Source organism: Fusarium falciforme, chromosome 2 (genome assembly GCF_026873545.1).
Source record: "Fusarium falciforme chromosome 2, complete sequence".
NCBI classification, from domain to species: Eukaryota; Fungi; Ascomycota; class Sordariomycetes; order Hypocreales; family Nectriaceae; genus Fusarium; species Fusarium falciforme.
The window spans coordinates 2,399,929-2,422,139 of record NC_070545.1 but is presented as its reverse complement, the minus strand read 5'-3'; the positions used below and the strand labels follow the sequence as shown (position 1 = coordinate 2,422,139).

At 54.8% G+C, this 22,211-nt stretch overlaps 10 protein-coding genes across 10 annotated transcripts; 5 read left to right on the top strand and 5 right to left on the bottom strand.

The window, feature by feature from the left end:
• Nucleotides 1-485: 485 nt before the first annotated feature.
• NCS54_00270600 (Synaptobrevin-like protein YKT6) lies at nt 486-1,370 on the top strand (the record flags this gene model as incomplete). The annotated part of the gene is made up of 5 exons (XM_053148299.1): nt 486-506; nt 581-663; nt 736-818; nt 873-1,238; nt 1,330-1,370. 5 exons carry the CDS (start codon nt 486-488, stop codon nt 1,368-1,370), a joined length of 594 nt encoding a protein of 197 aa, XP_053004274.1.
• An 822-nt stretch (nt 1,371-2,192) lies between these two features.
• On the bottom strand, nt 2,193-4,181 carry NCS54_00270500 (Hypothetical protein; the record flags this gene model as incomplete). Its single annotated transcript, XM_053148298.1, has 1 exon — nt 2,193-4,181. The coding sequence occupies one exon, from the start codon at nt 4,179-4,181 to the stop codon at nt 2,193-2,195; it is 1,989 nt and encodes a 662-aa protein (XP_053004273.1).
• Nucleotides 4,182-7,681: 3,500 nt separating this feature from the next.
• On the top strand, nt 7,682-8,747 carry NCS54_00270400 (Profilin; the record flags this gene model as incomplete). Its single annotated transcript, XM_053148297.1, has 4 exons — nt 7,682-7,952; nt 8,161-8,300; nt 8,390-8,536; nt 8,613-8,747. Exons 1-4 carry the CDS (start codon nt 7,940-7,942, stop codon nt 8,745-8,747), a joined length of 435 nt encoding a protein of 144 aa, XP_053004272.1. The 5' UTR covers nt 7,682-7,939.
• Nucleotides 8,748-9,304: 557 nt separating this feature from the next.
• On the bottom strand, nt 9,305-10,176 carry NCS54_00270300 (Hypothetical protein; the record flags this gene model as incomplete). The annotated part of the gene is made up of 5 exons (XM_053148296.1): nt 10,038-10,176; nt 9,883-9,909; nt 9,767-9,815; nt 9,686-9,701; nt 9,305-9,601 (listed from the first exon to the last, which is right to left on the bottom strand). Exons 1-5 carry the CDS (start codon nt 10,063-10,065, stop codon nt 9,305-9,307), a joined length of 417 nt encoding a protein of 138 aa, XP_053004271.1. The 5' UTR covers nt 10,066-10,176.
• A 916-nt stretch (nt 10,177-11,092) lies between these two features.
• Nucleotides 11,093-11,659, bottom strand: NCS54_00270200 (YL1-C domain-containing protein; the record flags this gene model as incomplete). Its single annotated transcript, XM_053148295.1, has 1 exon — nt 11,093-11,659. One exon carries the CDS (start codon nt 11,657-11,659, stop codon nt 11,093-11,095), a length of 567 nt encoding a protein of 188 aa, XP_053004270.1.
• A 310-nt stretch (nt 11,660-11,969) lies between these two features.
• NCS54_00270100 (DASH complex subunit DAD4) lies at nt 11,970-12,416 on the top strand (the record flags this gene model as incomplete). The annotated part of the gene is made up of 5 exons (XM_053148294.1): nt 11,970-11,972; nt 12,043-12,099; nt 12,152-12,196; nt 12,251-12,335; nt 12,388-12,416. The coding sequence occupies 5 exons, from the start codon at nt 11,970-11,972 to the stop codon at nt 12,414-12,416; spliced, it is 219 nt and encodes a 72-aa protein (XP_053004269.1).
• Nucleotides 12,417-13,037: 621 nt separating this feature from the next.
• On the top strand, nt 13,038-15,444 carry NCS54_00270000 (Hypothetical protein; the record flags this gene model as incomplete). Its single annotated transcript, XM_053148293.1, has 4 exons — nt 13,038-13,215; nt 13,272-13,592; nt 13,645-15,365; nt 15,415-15,444. 4 exons carry the CDS (start codon nt 13,038-13,040, stop codon nt 15,442-15,444), a joined length of 2,250 nt encoding a protein of 749 aa, XP_053004268.1.
• A 505-nt stretch (nt 15,445-15,949) lies between these two features.
• Nucleotides 15,950-17,295, bottom strand: NCS54_00269900 (BZIP domain-containing protein; the record flags this gene model as incomplete). Its single annotated transcript, XM_053148292.1, has 3 exons — nt 15,950-16,402; nt 16,458-16,885; nt 17,223-17,295. 3 exons carry the CDS (start codon nt 17,293-17,295, stop codon nt 15,950-15,952), a joined length of 954 nt encoding a protein of 317 aa, XP_053004267.1.
• Nucleotides 17,296-19,428: 2,133 nt separating this feature from the next.
• Nucleotides 19,429-20,098, top strand: NCS54_00269800 (4a-hydroxytetrahydrobiopterin dehydratase; the record flags this gene model as incomplete). The annotated part of the gene is made up of 3 exons (XM_053148291.1): nt 19,429-19,641; nt 19,749-19,811; nt 19,865-20,098. 3 exons carry the CDS (start codon nt 19,429-19,431, stop codon nt 20,096-20,098), a joined length of 510 nt encoding a protein of 169 aa, XP_053004266.1.
• A 482-nt stretch (nt 20,099-20,580) lies between these two features.
• NCS54_00269700 (Hypothetical protein) lies at nt 20,581-21,640 on the bottom strand (the record flags this gene model as incomplete). The annotated part of the gene is made up of 3 exons (XM_053148290.1): nt 20,581-21,381; nt 21,447-21,552; nt 21,630-21,640. 3 exons carry the CDS (start codon nt 21,638-21,640, stop codon nt 20,581-20,583), a joined length of 918 nt encoding a protein of 305 aa, XP_053004265.1.
• Nucleotides 21,641-22,211: the final 571 nt, after the last annotated feature.

Here is a 22,211-nt window from a genome sequence, read left to right as displayed (position 1 = left end):
TTCTGCGTAATGTGTGAAAGAATTCAATATCCTGCTGCCTGAACAAGCAGCAGTCGCGGCCTTTTTGATATCGCTGACCTTGACTGAGGTTGCTTGTCGTGGATTGGTTCACGACGGTGGCCCTCGTAGAGTCATACCGCTCTGATAACCCCCACCTCGCTGTGCAAGCCCCCGCCACAAGCGCCACAGAAGGCACAAACTACCTAAACTTGGCAATCGCAGCGGCCTAGTCAAGGACCCCGTCAGCCTGTCGTGGGGAACATGTGACGCCCTGACCCGGGCCTGGCCTGGCCTAAAGTCCTACCGACCTCCGTGAACGACGGGCGGGCATGGGCGCATCTATCTAGCCGGGCTGGCCTCATTCTTCCTTTTTACATATAACCTTCCCGCCTTCTCCTATCGTCGCCCGCTTGCGCTCCCAACCGCACACTCTCTCGCCTCTATAACCCCAATCGCACGCCTATTATTGACCCAATTCCTCCATCATGAAGCTGCACTACATCGGCGTACGCTACAACACCCACCCCCCGTGCCCCTCACCGACCGACCGAGTTGGGCTAACACAGCTTGTTGCGACCAGATCCTCCGAAACGAGAGCCAGCCCGCTCACGAGATTGTCGCTGAGAAGGAGCTCAGCAGCTACTCACGATTCACACGCAACAAGTCAGTCTTCAGTTTCGGGTCCTCGTTTCAAGATCCCGACGCATAACACCCAACTAACCCAATCTCCTCCAGCTATGGCGAGTTCATGACCCTTTTCGCAAAGACCGTCGCCGAGCGCACCCGTCCCGGCCAGCGACAGGATGTCGAGGAGCAAGGTACATAAGCCTCCGCCGCACAAATCGTTTTGACGCTCACGCGCGATCTTACAGACTACACCTTCCACGCCTACGGCCGCACTGAGGGCGTCTGCGGCATCATCATCTCGGACCACCAGTACCCTGCCCTCGTGGCGCATCAGCTCCTCAGCAAGGTCGTCGATGAGTTCCTCTCCAAGAACCCCCGATCCAGCTGGGCCAGCGGCACACCCACCCTCGTCATGCCCGAGCTCAAGGAGTACCTCACAAAGTATCAGGACCCTCAGCAGGCCGACAGCATCATGAAGATCCAGAAGGAGCTCGACGAGACAAAGATTGTCCTCCACAAGACTATCGAGAGCGTGCTACAGCGCGGCGAGAAGATTGACGACCTGGTGGCCAAGAGTGACGGCCTGAGCGCTCAGAGCAAGATGTTCTACCGTATGTTACCCCCCCTTTTCGGTCTCTCGGGCGTCCATGATTCCCGGGTGTCGAACTTGTGACCTGGCTGACTAACGTTTCATCTCGACAGAGCAAGCCAAGAAGCAGAACTCGTGCTGTGTTCTGATGTAATGAATCATTTCGTTTTTCCGGCGTTGAACGTGGCTTCTTTTCAGCATACATGGGAATGTCGGTATTGAGATTGGTTAACTACCTACCTATTCGTGCGGCGCAGATACTTTCCAATCGTTTCGTCCACCATTCGTTCGCGGGGCCATGTCGTTTCGTTACAGCAGCTTAACTAGACTTTTTGATATGGGGCAAGGGGAGGAAATCATCTCATCACGTCACATCAGCTACGCGTGGGAGCCTCGGCGGGTAGAGTTGCTAATGATGGGAGAATCGTGCCTTGTATTTCTTTTATATAGTCCCAACAAACGGACACAGAGATGAAGTTGAAAAAAAAAGACGTGTCGACCAAAAGTGAAGAAAAAACCGTTCTTGAGAAAAAAAAGAATAAAAAAAAATCCGTTCTTAAGAAAAACCCCATCCCCCCTTTGTGACAAAAACTCCAGCAAGATGCTTGCTTCCAGGGGGTTCAAGTTTTTCGCTCTCCCTGTCCTGCCAATCCGATGCTTCTCCTGCGCCTTGCTGCAACTCGTAACTCGTGGTATCCCAATCTTGGCCATCAAGGCTGCTGTTTTGCTTGCTCTTTAAAAAAAAAGACAAAGGGAAAAACGTTGTTTTGGAGGGATGGTTGCCCTGAGGTGGATGCAAGAGGTCGACTCATGCCAGTGAGGCCTCTGCGAGTTGGTTGCTGCCAGAGCTTTTGAAAAAAGGGGTATTTTGTAAAAAAAAACATGTGGGTGAAAAGAAGTATAAAGAGGTCTAAAATGTCCAACATAGGGAAGAAAAGGTAAAGGTGTCGTTGTGTGTGAAATATAGCGTGGCTCTTCAAGGTCCCTCGAGAATCACCCTCTCACTCTTCCGATGCATCTGCCATGTATCTGGCGAGTGGGCCAGTTCCCCCCTAGGATGCACAAGCACCGGAGTTGCTGTCTTGGTCTCGGCGAGGCGCTCGTTCTTCTCGATGGGAATGTAAGCTCCGGCTGGTGCCATGGGGTTACTGTCGCCTCTTCGCCTCACGCTCGGGTTGCTCTTCAGGGGATGGAGCATCTTGCGCTGCTGATGCGATACGCTGATTTGGCGGGCGATGGAGATCTCGACGGCGTTGCGGAGGGCATCCTCAGGGTTGTTCTCTGGAGGTCTGATGACGGTGATTGTATCCGGTGATGCTAGAGATGACGGAGGAGAGAGCTTCTTAGAGGTTTCGGGGCTGGACGATGTGATGGATGCTGGAGGGGAGACCATGCGCCATGAAGGTTCCGAGGGTGACAATTGAGGGTGCCCCCGTACAAAACGGGCTTCTGAAGCCTCGTCGTCTGTATGCGCGGGAGAGTCGAGGATAAGGCTAGAGGTGTCGGGCGTGAAAGGAGAAGGCGCCTTCGAACGAGCGGTAGGTGAGACGAGCGGCACAGGTGATGTCCCCCGAGTAGGAGTGAGATTCCGCCTGTTTGGAGAAGAGCCTGCTCTGCGTACGCTGAACTTGGAGACGAGTTTCGGTGCGTTCTGAGACGGCTTTGAGACCTGAACGATTCGTGCCTGTGCGGTTTCTTGTACCTCATCCTGGAAAGATGCTTGCACGGGCGATATGAGAGCGGGGGACGTGTGGGCTCGGTTTCGAGGAGAAGGCAGCGGCTTCGATGTGTCTGCGCCTACTACCATGGTCGGTGAAGGCTGGGGTGAAGTTGCTCTCCGTTGCCGTGAGTGATCGTCGTATCCCTCGGCAACCCCATCACCAATCGTTTGGAGACGGCCCAATGTGGCATGTCGCCGAGCAAGGAGCGATGAAGCGGACGAGGTCGTGGCCTGCGTTTGGAGCACGCCGTTAAACATGACGCTATATCGCTCCATCTTTATACTGGGAATCTCGATATCAAGCAGAGAAGCCGTAAGTTGGGGCATGGGGGGTACTGGAGGAGGTGATGGAGGAGGAGGAGCTGCCGCTGCCGCCTTTTCTGCTCTTCTCCTCGCCGAGTCACCACGAAGGGCTCTCAATGACATCTTGCGACCTATACCCCCTGATGAACTCGACTCCTTCTTCACTTCTTTTGAGGGTTTCCTCTCGATGCCTGTTGGCTTCTCTTTTGTGAGTTTGCCTGGCGACAAAGGCTTGAGGTCTGTCGGGGTTTTCAAGTCCGCTGGTATCGGTGGTACTTCTGGCTCATTCGGTACGGGTTCTGTCTGAGACCGTATGACGATGGGCGTGTGCTTTGGTATCTTTCTCTGGTCTTGCGCCGCGCCTCCAGAGGCAAGTGACGTTGTAGATACGTTGGGCGTGTCCGTCATGGATCGCTGAGGCTGTGCCGGGCGGGCAGCTCGCTTCGACTTTGAACGAAATATCCCCCATTTCCGCGTCTTTTGCTGCGTGTCGTCGACAGGTTCAGGCGCGGGCTCTGGTATCTCGGCTGCAGCGGTGTTGGTTCTTTGCGGGTTCCACGCCGCGATCGGCGTGAACTCGCCTACTTGCGTTGGGCTTCCTATCGCCATGCCGATGGCAATAACACCGGTTTCGCTAGAGTCTCCTATGGAATCCGGCGTCGAGGTCCGCACCATAGTCATGCGTGTTAGTGACGAGCTCCGGGGGCTGGTGTCGGGAGACGGTGGTCGGCCATGGATGGGAACATGGAATGCGGTTACGTTGTTGGCCTTTCGGGAGCTCTTGAGGGCGAGGGAGAGGTCGTCTCTTGAAACTCGCTTGTCGAGAGCGTGCCTGTCAAAGAGGTTGTGGGTGTCTGTTCGGTCAGCCGTGAAGCTTCCTCTGCGTCGGCTGGGACCGGCTGCAGCAGATACAGTGGCGGCTCTCGATAGTGTAGTAGGCATGGCTGAAGATCGCTTCGCTCACTCACTCACTCGCTCGCGATCTTGCGGCGGGGAGGGATGATGATGCGGAGTGTCGAGAATAAATTGGGTAGGCAGAGGAAGCGGGGGGTATGGGTAGAGTAAAGAGTGTGAGTCCCGTCCTGTTTTGACCGCCAATCCCATGTATTGACAGGGTCTGATACAGCAGATGGTTCACCAAAAGACCAAGTTCCCAGGGGCCCGGGATCCTCGTCAAGAAGGGACAGTATCGGTGATATAGACGTCTAGTTAGGTTGCCCCCCCGTCTCACAAGGACCACCCCGCCTTTGCCGGGAGCCTATTGTATGAAGCTGTAGATGAGAATCCGGACTAATGCGGTTAAACGGCCGGCTAGAAGCAGGGAACTGGGTCCCTGGATGACGATGCGGCGAGCAAGGATGGTTTGTAATAAGCGCAGAGCAATTTTGTTGTCGAAAGAGCCCATCCCCGGATTGGCTGCCGAGAGCAAATGAGTCCTATGCGGGCGATGCTTGCTTTGGAAGGAATGGATGGAGAGATGGGATGGACGGACGCAACGTCAGCTTATTATCATGCTCGTCAACCGACAAACGAGATATGATGTGCTGTTTTGGAAAAACGGAGGCGACCAAGGGGGGGTTAGTCCTGGGGCTGCGTTTTGATACTGGAGAACTCTTGTGTGAACGGGCCAGCAGACGGCAACTCGCCCGCACGTTTGAGGTTGATGAGGCGGTTCTTCAGAATTTAGATCCAAAAAATGCCCTTTAACCGCATGAGGACTCTTTGGTTACTGGCGCTACTTGCGCTGTCGGCCGTTCATACGTGGTCCGAACCAAGCGCCAAAGCTGTCGACGAGGGAGCCCTGTCGTCCCGAGGTGGGACCTGGGGGTAAACACGGTCTGTCTCGTGTGTCAGAAATCTGGAGGGATGGACAAAAAAAGAGTCAAGCCGGTCGTGTGTTTTTTCAGCAGACAGCGTTACACAGTCACATTGCCTGCCTGCGAGCCTGCCCCCGAGTTTCATGACTTAGCGGCGCTTCGGACTGCCTACATGATCCGTCGTGATATACGCATGCATCAATCAGCTGCGTCTAACCGCCAAACGGCCATCCCGAGATGGACCATGGCCTTATTACTGCGTAGCACGTAGCAACAGGGACACATCGCTGTCTAATAAGCCCCCTCGCCCCCCCGGAACAGCCCCAGGCCCCATGTCGACCCTTCGATGTAACGCCGAATCGCATCGACAATCTTTCAGGTGTTGCAGCGCAGCGACTTGTCAAAGCCTGGGCGTGGGCGGCTCGCTCGGTCGCGGTGGATCCCTGTCCTGACGATGGGCGGCACTTGACCTCACACCGCAACAGGGACACCGCAACAGGGCAAATGCTGGCATTGGATCACAACTCAAAAGGTTCTGGAACCATTCTGGGGCGCACACGTCGCAGTGATGAAATGCATGCGGCTACGCGGCGCTGGACAAAGCTTTGGTCTCATGTTCGGTAGTCAAAATACCTTCTGTCTGTCTCTTCTGCGACAACCGGGTGGTTGATTTTAAATTGGAGGAACGCGCGCCAAAATGTCTCCCCCAAACCCACCCTGTCACTAGCAGGAACTAGTGTCAGGGTAAAAAGCAAACCACCGATCCAAAACAGCCGCAGAAAACCTGCTCTTCCTCTGCCGATCAGCCACAGGGCCAGGCCGCACACACGACCCCGTTGTTTCCAACGGTTTGGCTGGACAAAACAATATGTTATGCTGCGCTATGTAGAACAAGCGGTTCCCGTTCTTCTAGAAGTTTAGGTGGCGCACATGGTCAAGCTGCTCCCGCGCGGCTCGTAAGACCGGCCTCGCCGGCCTCGCCCAGAGCTGCACCCGTCCTTCATCTCACTTACACGGGGAGCAATCACCAGGCTAGCGCTTCGAATAGGGCTGACGGTCAAGTTGAAGCTATCCCTCAGACCAGGCCCTCGTGAGTCCCCAAGGTCCCGAAAAGGGAAGCTCAGGAATAATAGCGCATCCGTCGTTCGTCATTGGATCGCTAGGTTCATCATTCGCCTCTCCCTCATCAACCCAAGGACCTCAGGGGCTCTGTCTGCCCTGTTTCATGTTGCCCACCACCAAGTCGACCGGGATTTCTGTGACGCGTCTCAGATTGCCAATTTCCAGGGGTCCTTTCTTCAAGGCAGGCCTCGCTCACACGGGCCAGAGGCGTTCACCCGGGGGAGAGCAGCCCTGAGGCTCGTGAGCGATCTTCAGCAGAGTTGCATTCAAGGCGTCGGGCCTCGGAACCGCTCGCCGTTGATGCGAAGGTTACCCAAGCCAGGGCAACAATCTGTTTCACTCCGGCCAATACCCGCTCCTGGGCAATACCGGCAATGCTATTGTTCTTAACAGACGATCTAAGACGTGAAACATCCCAGGATCCTCGTTGTCTAAGTAAGCGGCTGTTGTGCTTGGTTCGACTTTAAAGAGCCGAGCCTGTCGATAATTATTGTAGAGAGCATATTGCACAGGGACAAAGAGGACCGGCAAACTCAGGCGGTAATGAAAAGTCGGCCTGTGCTCATCCACCGGGCATCCGAGGAGAGCCAGTGCTTCTCTCTTATGATTAAAGTTCGGTAGTATTGCCGAATGGACTCTTCATTTGACAACGGCCAGGACACGTCAGGCGATGGAGTCTTGTTAGGGATCAGGCAACGAGTTGGTTGCCATCCTCACATCTTTTGTTTCCAAGTTGCTTTTCTCTGTCAAGAATTGTCGCCATTATTGGAAACAAGCCGCCACAATCGTTGTTTCGCCGAACGACGAAACAGAGGCGCATGTTGAGAGTATTGAGAGTGTCACATCATCGTAATGTTCTCGTCAGATTCGGCCTTATTTTTCTCTCAAGTTTCTTCTGACTCGAAGCTCAACATAACGTCCTTGGCACAACGCGATGCTATTAGAATTCTAGCCTTGAACTCCTGGCGGATGTTTCCGTCTGTACCCGCGGCCCGTACGAGCTTCCCGTGCCTCTGGCGCCAACACCAAGCTGTAGCCCCTCCCAGTGACGTCGAACGATGAAATGAAGGTTGTCTGTTTGTTGTCCATCACGAGCTTCAGAGTAAGCTTACTTTGTGTGTGCCGCAACGCATGGCCTCGCAAAGGATGTCCAATGTAAAGCATCCAAGCAGAGTAGAAAAAAAAAAGCTGAGTAAACAATGCGTGCCTGGATCAGACGTCACACAAGCACAAGCCCAGCTTCGACAATGGCAACATGCAAAATGCGTGACATGAAGCAAGGCGTGCTGATCATGCCGGCTGGCTTGGGAACCGTTGAGTCGCAGCAAGTCGACGGTACATTGACCGACACCGCTCCTACACCGCATTTCCTGGTAGATCTACCCATTGGCGGGGGGTCATCATCTTCACGGCCCAAAAATACCTTGCCTCGCTGCAGAGGACGCCCTTGCTGGGCTGCTGGCTGGGCAGCAGCAGAAGCAGCAGCAGCTCAGTCAGTAACAATTTTTTGGCGGGGACGGACGGAGCCTGGAGTGGAGGGGCAAATGGAAAGCTCCAGAGAATCACAACATCCAGTCCAGTCGTCGGCCGGCCAAAGGCCCCAACTCGACCTCCCCCGCCAAACCTCCAAACCTTCAAAACCTCGCGCCGCAACTTGAACCTCCTCCGATCTTGGGCCTCCCGTCGTCTTCCTTGTACTTTTCAGCATCCCCGCCTATAGCCTCTTCTTCTTTTTGCTCTCTTCAGTCCTCTTCCATCACCATGTCGTGGCAAGGTCAGTCATCATCCCCCATCCCACCTTTTCCCCTCCCCCTCCCCCTCCATCGTCTGGTTCCCTCATCACCGCCTCTGGACAACCCCACCTTGAACTGCACATTTTGAGGTTTTCAAGAAAGCTGACGTGATGGCTGTCTCGCCGATATAGCATACGTCGACACTAGGTAATCCTACACCTAATCCTCAGTCATGACCGAGGCCTCCAGCCGTCTTGATCCCGACCGAGTACCGAGTCGATGCTGACCTCTATCAACACAACAGCCTCGTCGCCACCGGTCATATCGACAAGGGCGCCATCATCAGCGTTGCTGGCGACAGTGCCTGGGCCCACTCCCCCGACTTTCAGGTACAGAACCTCGTCCTACAGCTGGGCGGTCCTCTGATCGTCTATACGCCGTCTTTGCCCGAGTCCGTACTGACTCTTCCCACCTACAGCTCAAGCCCGAGGAGATGAAGGCCATCTCCTCCATTGTCAGCGAAGACAAGGCCGCCATCGACAAGGCCTTTGGTGAGGGTCTGTACATCGGCGGCGAGCGATACGTCTTGACCCGAGTCGAGGGCCGAAGTCTCTACGCCCGAGCGGTACGGATACCGAGCCCCACGAGAGCTCTCTCCATAGTCATCCCTCACCGCATATGCTAACATCTGACTCCAACAGGGCCGCCTCGGCGTCGCAGTTGCCAAGACCACTCAGGCCATCGTCGTCGGCCACCACGGCGAGGCCCAGGTTGCTGGCAACGCCACCAGCACCGTCGAGGCCCTCGCCGATTACCTCATCGGCCAGGGTTACTAGATATTCGCGAGTACGGGATGGGATCCCCTTAGGGAGCGCCAAGAACGCTGTCTACCCGCGGCCCGGATAGGCATCGCAGCTGTGACGAGCTGGTGTTGAGAGGAGGGCTTCTGTTTTAAAGCACTGGGCGGTGAGCCCGAGCGTCGACCGGCGAGGAGGACATTTTCTTTGTTTGGCCAGGGATCGTCCAAACGAATTTGTTTCTACAACGATTCTGCATATAGGCAATCCAAGTGCCCTCCAAATCTTCCCATACAAGTCTTGTTCAGCATGGTGAACTGAAATGTCCAACTGACTGTATTCGCTGTTACGCCAAACTGCTGCGCCGGTTCAAGCAGACAAGGTAATATACAGTGCTTTTGTCCGTCCCAATGTACTCGTGACATATTCCTTTCATAAACGCCGATGCCGGGATTCCAAGCCAATATGCTCCTCCCTGAACTCCGCCTCTGGCACTCTACCAAATCAATGCGACTCCCCACAAGCTCCTGGGCCTCTTGAACATGAACTCGTCTCGTCACAAGTCTGTGTTCCCTAGAAGAACCGACTTAAACCACCTAGACAGGAAGCTCGGCGTTGCGTCGACCAAGACCAATCCTGTCGACGAGCATTCCGATATAGGGCCCTACGACGGGAAGGCCACGCGCGAAGCTAGCAATCGTACCGAGGAAGTCTCCAAAAAGGATGATTATGCCGTACGCCTCGACGAGGAAGCCGATAAAGGTCCATCTCATGAGAATAAGGATCAAGCCGAGGAAGAAGGCTGCGGTGCCCTTAGCCTTTTGCTTTCGAGCAAAGAAGAGGAGTGTCTTTTGAGGTCCGATGATGATTGTCAAGCCGATGAGGAAAAGGATCTATTCGTGCGAAGGACATGTTAGCTTCGGGTTCTTGCATCGCTCGTTGGTTCGAGGGGTTCGAGGAAAGGGAGGGAGTCGTACATTTCCCATAGCAAGCCTGTAAGCAGTCAGCATCGTTAGCAACAGGATGACGGGCATTCGGGAAGACTGGATGCGACTCACATGGCTCTATCAAAGAATAGCATCACACCTCCGATGAGGAAGAAGCCTCCTGCATGACAAGTCGTCAGCCATCATGGCTCACTATGCGCCGAAGCTCTGTGCGAGCGCATACCTACCGCCAGAGCAGAAGACAACTCCAATTTCTAGTGACAACCGTTAGCATTGCTGGTTCTCCTCGGCTTGTCCATGCGCGGCGATCCAATGCAACTCAGGGACCGATTAGGAAGATGGTCGTGAGGGCGCGCGCAGGCACAGGCAGGCACAGACGTACTTTGGCTGTCCGACATCCACATCGACATGTTGGGCGGTTTGGTTTGGTTTGGTATAGCTTTGCTGGTCAAAATATGGATGGAGGCAAAGACTGGGGGATAGTGACGATCGGAAATAACTGCGCGAGACTGGACTTGTTGCGAGAAGAGGAATTGGTTGCAGGGCGAAGCTGGATGCAAGATTACACCGAGGTCGATGTTTCGCTTTTGCTACACGTGGTTCCTGCCTTTCTCAGCTCTCGCCGCCCTCAAGGACACGCAGCAGCCACCCACCAGAGGTCCCTTCCCTTCCCTAGGTTCCAGGGGCGCGTAAAGTCCTCTGAGCGTTTGGGGCTCAAATGCTGATGGACAGGGCCCTGCCCAAGTGGGCTAGGGGAGATGTGGCCCCCTGGAACAGGAGGGTGGCGATTGGCTGCCGTGGCCGAGGTGGGTGGGTGCGGGCTTCAGTTGAAATTTCGCTGCGAGTTTTACGAGACTTTGCTTCTTCACCTTGCATTCTCACATTCTCGAAATGATCATGGCGCACACGACCACCTCATTTGATCCCGCGGCGATTCCGATATGATTAGCCGCATAGGGGATCTCTTCACGGTAAGGACTACGGTGATAATGGAGGCTCTGCAAGCAAGACTCAACACATGTTCTATTATGTCTGAACTGCTTCACCCTGGATGGAATCATCAATCAACACAACAGATGGAGCTGCCCTTGCATCCCTCCTTTCTGTACAGCCTGCCGCGACGGCCAGCGGCGTTCTTTGCCCTGGCAACTGAGACACGTCTCTTCCCCATACGTTCTCGGTAGTCTGTCGACCTAGGCGGAGAGCAACCGCGATCACGATTAAGCCGGAGCGTCAATTGCCATCCCTTGGCCGAGAGGCCTTGGGTGCATAGTTGGGGCTTGACTTTGTTGGTCCGACACTCGTGTGTCTCTAGCTGTCCTTTGCGTAGTGTGTATGTGCCTCGTAGTTCCTTGCAGAGCTCCCATTCATTCGCCTTCTCTTGGATTATGTAGAAATCATCGCTTTAATTAGATGTATAACGTCAAAAGCCCACGCTCATTTCAGAACCGTGTGAGCACCACGGGCCTCGAGGAATTGCTCTGCAGCACCCTGAGGTAGAGATCTGATGAGACCAAAGATCTCCTTGTTGTGATACCTCAGTCGCGTCTTGGGGTCAAGGTAGGGCGCTGGCAATCCCGTCACATCACAGTAGTGTTTGTTGTGCGCCAGAGATGGCGCTGACTCGATGTTTGTGTACGTAGCAGTGGGAGCCGAGACAGGGCCACCCGTGGGCTTGAGGCTCTTCTCGAGGACGAGCTTCGAAAGGCTGCGCGACGCCTGGGCGAGGTTCGGGGGTTCTTTGCCGTTCTCGGTGGCAGGTGTTGAGGTGCCGCTGGTCGAGAGGCCATCGTCGGCCGGTGTCGCGTTGCCGCTAACATCCATGGGCGTGCCCATCGCTGAAGCTTCCCGTCGTGAGGCATCGCCGACGATGGCCTTCAGGTTCTTGTTTCGACGCTGGTTCGGCTTCCAGGTTGAGCTGCGAAACTTCTTGTGGGTAGAATGGATATCGAGCTTCTCGATGAGCTGCTGATGAGCGATCTGCGCCTCGGTAGGGGCGGCCATTTTCGCTTATTCCTGACGGATGATGTTCGATGAGATTGCGATAGAACTTGATTAAAAGTTGGAATGCTGCTGAGTATTGAATGGCAAGAATACTGCGTGTCGGCGTTGAACTACGCCAGGCGTGATAGCTCACGAGCTGGTCGGACCTCCAGGTTCTGCCGCGTTTCACCGCCTTCCTGAAATCGGTCAGGGTGTTGATGGGGAGAAGTTACACTAAGACGAATGGCCGAGGAGGACGAAGTAAACAAGGGCCCCACGGTATCATACTCGGTCAAGACATCAACACTTGTAGAATACACAATTTGCAAAAATGGTAAGGCTTCTACATTAGCTGTTTCGAAATGCATATATAATTATGACTCTGGACTTACGAGTAACTACAGGAGAGCCCACATGAGCATCAACAGAACCTCCTCTTGTCCCGCATCATCACCAATGTGGTACGTGGTGGCGGATTCAGGCTCGGAATGTGAGGGCGCTAATGGCTTGCAGGAGAAGCTCAATGAAGCTGTCGTTGTTATGAACAAGAGCCTTCAGGTAGAATTGACAACCCCTTTGACTGCAACGTTACGGGCTGACGAATACCCATAGGACATCAACATCCAAAACATGAACGTGGAGCTGGTAGCTCAAATGTTTAAGAACTACCAGTCTAATGTTCTATTTCATCTTGAGGGTAGGCATTCCCTTCTTTCAATCTACAAAGGATTTTTCTCACTATTTGGCAGCTACGGATAACTTGAAGCCTCCTAACTGAGACTTGAGTGAGGGTTGTTAGACATACGGCGGTTGGTGTTTACCATGGATGCCGTTTTGAACGAATGAACGAAGTCATGATAAGAGAATAGACCTGAGAGTCTACCTGCACGACCAGATGGTCATTGTTGTCCACGGAAGGGCATATCCACCCTGGCGATGATAGGCGAGATACCAGAGGTTACCGACTGAAACCTGGTGATACTTGGAGACGGGACGCTGCGCCTATCAACTGGTGCAACTACATGGCAGAAGGATAGATATCGATACGAATCCCGTCAAATATCTTATTGTTGGTGATACTTAACTTGAATGGCGGGATAAATAACATCCTATTCCTTAAAACTTGCCTCGAACACTCTCGTTAACGTCGCTGGTTGCCCTGAACCGTGGCGTTGATCGCGTTAAGTTAGTGGATCCCGAGTTGTGGCATGTCACGTCCCTCATCAGCCTTGCAGCCTCGCACCCTTTACCTTGCCTTGCTTCTCTCCAAGCTCCAACATCTCGCAAGCTTACACCAATTGGCCACCGAATTTAATCCGTGTCGAATAACCCCATTTCTTTTCTCTCCCCATCATGGTTTCCAACCCCCTCTTGTAATCCGCCATAGACTTCCACAACCATGGCGCCCTCTGCCATCGACGAGCCTGCCATCAAGGCGCCCGAGCCGAAAACGTATCCTCCCGCCAAGATCTTCCCCGTCAAGGAGACGCGCTTCGAGAACTACATCGAGCCTCAGAGCGATGGACGGAGGCGCGCGCTGCAAAATCCCGGCAGCGCGGCCATCGTCATCGATAATGGTGAGCCTCCTGCGCGAGGGTGTGCGATGAGCCAGGAGCTAACACAGGGTGTTCAGGATCCTCCGCCGTGCGCGCCGGCTGGTCCTTCGATTCGAAGCCGAGATTCAGCATCCCTCCCATCATGGCCAAGTATCGCGACCGAAAGCTGGGCAAGACGTTTTCCTTTGCTGGCTCCGACTGCTACGCCGACACGACCGCGCGAGGACACATTCGAGGCGCCTTCGAGGCCGGCACCGGAATCGTCAGCAACTGGGACGTGATGGAACATGTGCTGGACTACATCTTTCTCAAGCTCGGAATGAACGAGGCGGACGGCGGTATTGACGTTCCCATCGTCATGACAGAAGCCGTCGCAAACTTGCCATACTCGAGGAAATGTAGGTTGAATCGCCTGTCGCGCGCGCCGCATGCTAACCCTTCGTCTTTAAGCCATGACCGAAATCATCTTCGAATGCTACGGCGCACCTTCACTGGCGTATGGAATCGATTCTCTCTTCTCGTATCGACACAACAAGGGCAAGACCGGTCTAGTGGTCTCATCATCGTACACCTCGACCCACGTAATTCCAGTCTACAACTCCAAGGCTTTGCTCGGCCAGGCGACACGGCTCAACTGGGGAGGCTATCACAATGCCGAATACCTTCTCAAACTCATCCGACTAAAATACCCGGCCTTTGCTGGCAAGCTGAATGTCTCACAAGCAGAGCACATGCTTCGCGATCACGGCTACGTCTCCCAGGATTACGACAACGAGCTCAAGGGGTACCTTGACTGGACAGGTCTAGAAGACCGCGATATTGTCATCCAATATCCTTACACTGAAGAGGTGATTGTTCAGAAGAGCGAGGAGGAGCTGGCCCGGATAGCAGAGCGCAAGAAGGAGAGTGGACGGAGACTCCAAGAGCAGGCTGCCAAGATGCGCCTGGAAAAGCTGATGAAGAAGGAGCAAGATTTGGAATATTACAAGGACCTCCAGAGGCGCATCACGGACCAGACCAAGAAGGAGACCCGTCGCCTTCTGGACAGCAACGACATCAAGGATGAGGCACACCTGGAGAAGATCATGAAGGAGTTGGAAAAGGCCATCAAGAAGGCCCGGACCAAGGATGTTGGTGGTGACCCTGAGGAGGAACAGGAGCAGCCCAACTTTGACCTCCTCGACATCCCTGACGACCAGCTCGACGAGGCTCAGATCAAGCAGAAGCGCCAGCAGCGTCTGCTAAAGTCCAACCACGAAGCTCGAGCTCGCGCCAAGGCTGAAAAGGAGGCCGAGAAGGCGCGCGTCGCCGAGGAGGAGCGTCTAGACCAGGAGCGACGCCAGAACGACCTCGAGAGCTGGCTCGACGAGAAGCGGCAGAGGCGCGCCGACACGCTCCAGAAGATGAAGGAACGGGAGCGCCTTAAGCAGGATCTTGGAAACCGCAAGTCCCTTGCGTCGCAGATCCGCATGAAGAGCATCGCCAACCTGGCCTCCGACAACCCGACCAAGAAGCGACGGCGCGGAGGTGACGATGATAACTTTGGCGCCAACGATGATGATTGGGGCGTATATCGTCAGATCGCTGTGGGTGACAACAGCGATGACGAGCAGGAGGAGGAGGACCTTCACTCGACCCTCAAGTCCCTCGAGCAGGACCTCCTCCGGTATGATCCAGACTTTGACTATGAGCACACCCATGAGGCACAGTCCGACTGGTCCAAGTCTCTCCTCCACGCCTTCGCCCGCGGTCCCCGCCCCTTCGACCCTGCCTCTCAGGCCGAGCTCAACCAGATCCACCTCAACGTCGAGCGTATCCGTGTCCCCGAGGTCGTCTTCCGCCCTTCCATCGCCGGTGTCGACCAATCAGGCATCGTCGAGATCGCCGGCGACATCCTCAACCAGCGTCTCGGCGGTGTGCCCAACCGTGATGACTTCCTCCGTGACGTTTTCCTCACTGGCGGCAACACCCTGTTCCGCAACTTTGATGACCGCGTGCGCGATGGTCTGCGCGCCCTCTTGCCCGCTGACGCCCCGCTGACTGTGCGTCGTGCTGAGGATGCCTTGCTGGATGCCTGGAAGGGCGCTGCTGGCTGGGCGGGAAGCTCAGCATGGAAGACGGCCAAGATCTCAAGGGAGGAGTATCAAGAAAAGGGGGCGGAATATATCAAGGTACGTCTGACCAACCAAGCTCGACCCGAATCACCACTGACTCTCCTAGGAACACGACATGGGCAACTCGTACGTGTAGATTCGGCAGTGTTGATGAGGGCATGGAGTCAAAAGCGGGTTGGTTCATGTACGGTAGATCAGGTTGTCAACTTATTAGCTTCAGGTTGCGTTAATCATGGAACAATGTCTTTCAAAAGCTCTGGCTCAGCTTAACCCTAACTTGGGTGATTTATTGCAAGCACTGTCTGAAAGTCTTGAAAACAGAAACACAATACGCCCTTCTGCAATCACCTCCCACTTGTTCCAATATCAGCTCGGCCAGCCCAGCCGGTGAGCACCCCGATCCTGTTGGAATCATGCAGATTCCTCAAGACCAGTAAAGGGTAGAAACGGCACGGATAACATTACCGCGAGATTTGTAGGCTCCGTACGGAAACTCCGTACATGGGGGACTTGGTTGTAATAGCATCAAAGGAGCCGAAACGCCGCTCTCCTATATAACATAACATTGGTCACCACAATCGCATCCTCAACGCCGTGATAAAAATAACGTCTTCCAACAGTCAGATGGATATCATTTGCGGTCAAGCCGCGGGTTGTTGTGCAGGCTCCTCAGGTTGTTGTAGTTGTCTGTTGATCTCCTCCGCTGTCCGCGTGTCCTCGGCGGCGGGTTCAGGCTTGAATTGATTACCGGCGTACTGTTGTCGCTCAGCCATCTGCTCCTGAGCCGCAAGGCCGGCCACGGCCTGCGCGACGGCCTCGAGAGGTGTTCCCACGGCAGGATTACTAGGTGCCGCCTCAGGAACGCTCGGCGCGGGTCCCGAAGTTGGTGGCGCCGGTTGAAGGTTGACATTAGGTGGAGGTGGGGGGAATTCGCCGTGAACATCCAGCAGTCGCGATTGCAGGTGGATGACATATTCGCGAAGGGCGTAATTCTCTGACTGCATAGTTTTGAAGGACTGTTCCATCTCCATGTAGTCGCGAACTTGTTGCTCGAGCTTCTTGATGTATCCCTCCTTGCGCTGTCGGAAAGCTCTCTGAACAAACCTAATTAGTACGGCGGATCTACAGCTCGCGATTCGTTCCACTTACTTGAGCGGCTCGGTTTTGGGCTGCGCGCTTTGACTGGGACAACTCCCGCTTCGCCTTGCGGCCATCGCCTGGCATCTCGTCTATCGGGCCAGGGATCTGCGGCGCGGGAGCAATGGGTGCGGCAGAAGGACCAGCAGTAGCCCCTGGACTATGTCCAGACGGGGGCGCAATGGGCATCATGTTTGCGGTTGGCGCGTGGTTGGGTCGGGCGCGGAGCTCAGGATGAATGTGAGCTTCAGCCTCGCCTTTAGCGGCTATAGCCCGAACAGCGTCTTGAGGAGCGGCCAGGTGGTCGAATCCATTCGATGGCCGCGCAGGAGCAGGCTGCAGCGGCGGGTTCCTGAGGTCGCGAGCGCCAGGAGGTGCCGACGAAGGTGACGTCGCGTCGTGATTCTTGAGGAGTTCGAGCTGTGCGCGCAGATGCTGCTCTGGAGAGGGGTGCTGGTGTTAGCCAATGCGCCCAGGGGCAAGCGGATCGGAAATCGGTGGAAGCGCGAGGCCGACGCCGGCGATGAGGAGCAGAATGCACAGGAGATGACAGATGAAGCTCTCCCAGGTCTACTATTGACATGCGCTAGGGCGCGACAGGGATGATGTCAAGTGGAAGATGCAAGGTGCTGTATGAGTGTCGCGATGGACAGATGACGATGGGTGGTGGGTGCAACGAAGGGAGGAGTGTACAGCGAGGGACCAGGACGCGCCTGAGTATCAAGCGAAGCGACAGAGACAGAGACAAAAAAAGAAAAAGAAGTTGTCTTGACTGACCTTGAGTACTGGCGCCGTTGGCTGAGGAGTTCTGCATGCTTGAGCTCTGGGGGAAGAGAGTCTGACTCAGCATTCAGGAAGTGGGCGTGGGCGGCGGCGTGGGCGCGATGATTATTACTACGAGGGGCGGGCAAGACGCTGACGAAGAGGGAGAAGGCCGGCGACTGGTGATACGTTCGAAGAGGGATTATGTAACCTGGATGCGTAGAGGAGGGTGATCCAGGCGGAAAATGGCGTGGCTGGGCCGGGGATGGAGGGATGCGACAGTCGACAGGCTCCGTCGATGATGGATGGGGCTTCTCTCCGCCCTAGGTGGTGGAGGTTATCGCTTGTACAGTACTGCTGCACGTACAGTAGCTTGCTAGGCTGAATGATGGTGCCGTCTCCGTTACTGCTGTACGCGGAGCTGAGAGCCGTTGCCAGGAATCAATCTCTTTCTTGAGAAGAGTGGTGATGCGATGATGACCGAGGCGGCAAGTTGTTGAGAAAACCCCAGGGGCCACTAAGATTGTAGCTTCTTCTCGTCTCCAAGGCGAAGCCGCGAGCTCTAGTGAAGCTTCAACCTGAGGGGAGCGACAAAGACGCGTTGCTTCAGGCGCTGATGCCTGGTTGATTGATTGAGCGACAGACTGAATGAAAACTTGTAGCAGACCAACACGCTAGTTCCAGAAGAGCAATAAAAACCGACACCTCTTGCCTTTACCAGGCACCGACTTTTTTTTTCTTCTTCTTTGCTGATGAAGTTTGGCGGCGCGCAACAACAGGCGCGCAAGACGAGTCGAGCTCTCGCAATCGCAAAATGGGAAGCTGACTGATGAGGAGGGGAGGGGGAGTGGTGTAGATGCAGCAGGGAAAAGGGTTTGTCAGCAGCGAAGGCGGGTGAAATCATCTAAATGGGCCGTGCCCAGCGCCAAGAAGGAGCGATGGTGGGGGGGAAGAAGGAGCTCGGGCCACATTTCCCGACACCAGCTTGCAGAGCCCACGGACTCACGCGGACGAAACCCTGAATGCCCGATGTGGAAGCCCTTGGCTGATCGTCGCAACAATTGTGAATGGTGTTGACGTTGTAATTCATTGTTGTGTGAATTGGGATCTTCTCAGAGTTCTGGACGCGCCATCTACAGCAATGTGACCTCGTGAGTGAAGCCTCACACCAGCCCTGAACAAGCAAGCTCTGAACTCTTTACTACGTACTGCAGGCATGCGAACCATCAACCAAGACACATTCATTCCACCTCCGACATCACACGTGATGATTCAGCTTGCTACATTCTCCTCTGGCGTTGAGTGTTCAAACTGCTACAGTAACCATGTGGACAGACTGCTTGCTTGGCGCGGGCCAAACTCGGTCAACAACATCCATGCCCAGAGCTTCACCAAGCAAGCACGCCTTCATGTCCAAGATGGAATCTTTCCTGCAGCCATCCCCAGTCCGCACGAGGCCTTGGACCAGCGAAGCCCAGCGCCTCGCTTGGTTCGGCCAATGATCTCGGAGCTCCTCCCGAGCTTTCCGGACCCTTGAACGGCGCCCATCTCCAGGCCTCAGGTCTGTTGTCCGAGATAAATGATAATGTCTTTGAAAAGGGATTGGGTATGAATACGCTAAATTAGCTTGGATAATTTCCGAGGCTCAAACTTCCGTAGCTTGTCTCTCGTCAACCTCGGATTGTAGTTGTGTAAGTCATCCAACACCGAAATGGTCATGAGAGGATAGTCCTCTGCATTACGTAGGACGTGACACCCATTCAGGCTTAAAATCCCCTCAACAGAGTATACAGTAAAGTCCAAAGCCGAGAGAGGCGGTAGGAAACCTGCCAGCACGAGGACCACAGCTATCAACTCCGTACCTTACCCTCTCATAACCCGGCCCACCCCACGTACCTTAGTAGAGATACAGCACCTGTTCTCGGATGTCTATAAACAACACGAAATAGGAATCAAACACTACTAGGCTCTTATTGCAAACTGCCTAGTGCATCTCTCGAGATTTGGCCATAATCTACACATACGCCGTGAAAGATAGCCCAAGATCCATGAATGAAGCGGAGATGTTAGACGGTACATGACCCGCCACCCACAGCCTCCAGTGCATAATGTATTTTCAATCTTCGCCTCTCACTCCTCTTCCACCTCTCATTCACTCAACCTTCTCTCAGCCTACCCCGATATTCTCCATCGCCGCCAGCAACACATCTCCTCCCCCAGGATGCCCCTTCTCCGTCCCTCGACCCGTCTCCCCGGTCTCCTCCGTCAAGCTTCAACCATGGCCCAGCCACGATTCTCTGCCGGCACCGACGCCGCGAGCGTCACGCCAGCCCTCAAGGCTCTGCTCACATCCGACGGCGGGCGCTGGACGCTTGCCAAGGATGGTGCGGCGCTGGAGAGGCAGTTCAAGTTTAAGACTTTTGCAAAGACGTGGGTGAGTTGGTAAACATCTCAATACTGTTGAGTGGTTTTGTGTATGGAATTTGCAGAAGTAGTTTTGAGGTTGTGAAAATATCAACAAACCGACTAACTCGACGTCAGGACTTCATGACAGGTGTGGCACTCCAATGCAAGATTAAAAACCACCACCCAGAGTGGTCTAATGTGAATATCCCTCCTAATCTCGTTCTCTCATTCACTCTCTAACCATCAACCAGGTCTACAACACCACCTTTGTCCGCTGGACGACCCACAACCCAGCCGGCCTCTCAGACAAGGATATCGACATGGCCGCCCAGTGTGACACTCTCGCCGCACAGCTAGGTGAGCTGCCCCCGGAGCCAGTGCCCGAGGCGGCGGTCGAGGCGGAGGGGCAGAGCTGCGCGATCCGAGGGCTGGCTGACCGGGCTGCTGGTGCTGCAGGGGACTGCTGTACGCCAAAGAGTAAATGATGGATGGCGTATGTACGATGAAACAACGGCGAGGTTTGTACATATAGTGTAGAGGTAGGCGGAATAATGGGGAGATTGTCCATGACATTGACGAATTGTAACGCCTTGCTGAGCTCTCATGAGACTGTATTGGATATCATGACACCTAGGTATGTGAGATATGATGACATCAGGTTCTGTCAAACTGGTCCAATTTCAACGAACGACGTCGATTATTAAGTAGATAAGTCTAGAGCCTCTCCCGGGCATAATGATTTTCTGTATATACAAGCGTAAAAAGTCGTTCTTAGTCCACATCCCCAAAACGCCATGCGAATGCTCGAATCGCAGACCACGCGTGCCCGCTGGGCAAACGGTCTACATCTTCATCATGATCAACAGCCTCCACTTGCTTTTGAGTTCGTCAAGCTCCTGGCTCGGCCGGCCTCGATTCACCGCAATCGAGAGTGTGTCGTCCTCCCAGGTTTTCCTCTGTAGCTCGCTTATTGAGCCTTCTTCTGGGCCTTGATGGCAGCCAGCTTCTTCTCGCGGCGGCGCTTGTGGGCCTCGGCACCGGCCTCGGTGTCCAGGCAGAAGTCCCACCAGCGGAAGCTAGAGGCGTAGTTGCCAATGAACTTCTCGTGGTGAAGATCGTGGTGCTCAGCGCCAGCCCAGAAGGGGAGGAAGTGGCGCAAGCTCCAGGGGAAGTCGTAGCCGCTGTGGGCGTCGATGGCCTGGAAGAGTCGCAGGATGATCCAGACGTACATGGTGAAGAGGTGAAGCTCGCCAGTGACCTTGAGGAGGACGATGGGGCAGCCTACGACACCAATACCGAGGAGGGCGGTTTCGATGGGGGAGGCGTACTCAGCGGCGAGACCGAAGGGAGCGGAGTAGGTGTGGTGCATCTTGTGGATGGCCTTGTAAAGAGGGCCGTAGTGCAAGGCGCGGTGGAACCAGTAGTGCCAGGCATCCTCCATAATAAAGCAGATGGCGATCTGGTAGGCCATCTTCCAGACGGGAGGAAAGGGCACGTTGTAGTCCATGCCGAGGTAGGTGGCGATGGGGTGGAAGAACCAGATCTGAGGAAGCTCGGCGGTAAAGTGGCTAACGAGGACGATGGCGGCACAGTCCCATTGTTCCTTCAGGGTGGGAATCTTCTGAGACTGGATCTTGTAGCGGTTGAAGAAAGGAATGAAGTCCATGATCATGTAAGGAACGCAGCGGCCGAAGTAGACGAGCTCGTGGAGGACGAAGCTCATGATTCCGGTCGCGAGGGTGTCGTTCTGCATCCAAAGGTACCAGGCCTGAGTAGATTGTCAGTCTCGTTCGTCTAGGCGCACGGCGGCGAGAGGGAATCGGATCGACATACAGCCCAGAGCTTCTCGAGGAAATTGAGCTGGACATTGTACTTTGAAACCTCTTCGAGGACAACAAAGTAGTCGTTCGTCTGGTTGAACGACTTCATAGTCGTGTTTCTGCGAGGCAAGGGGTCAGAGAATGTTTGTGGGAGGCGTTGGCGCATGTGGCCAAGAAGCATCAGGGGGAGACTCACAGCATATCCATGGTGAAAGGCAAACTTGAAGCACCGGATTGCGCAAGGACAAATTCAGGAAGGAGAGAGGCCCGAGAGGTCTAGGAAAAGGTCACCAGCAAACACCAGCTTAACCAAGAGTCGTCGAGGAAGGCGGCTCGTAGAACAAGTGTCGGCGATGGGCGGTGATGGGAGAAGAAAACAGAGCGGCTGTTGGGGAGGTTTTATCATTTCCTCGATTGCCCGGGCAGATCCAATGGGGGTACGTACCAGTGGTGGGCGGCGGGCCCTTGGGTTGGTTACACACAGGCCTAGAAGGGAGATTCACACGTGCTCATCGCCCCCAACAGGACCGTTGACAGTCCAAACAAAGGCTTCCACAAAAGCATAAGGACCCCTGGATCGTGTGGCCCGTGCATGACGGAACGGCAAACTCGATGGCAGATGGGTGAGCCAGCGAGAATGGTTCCAGAATGAGGCCACTATCTAATTGCCCTTCCGGCTTCCGGCCCCAGCCTGCATGGCTGAGCACCAGTCAAAACGGCCGAAACGTGACGGGAGACGGCGTTCCAGGGACCGTCAAGGGGGGGATTTTCAGATGTG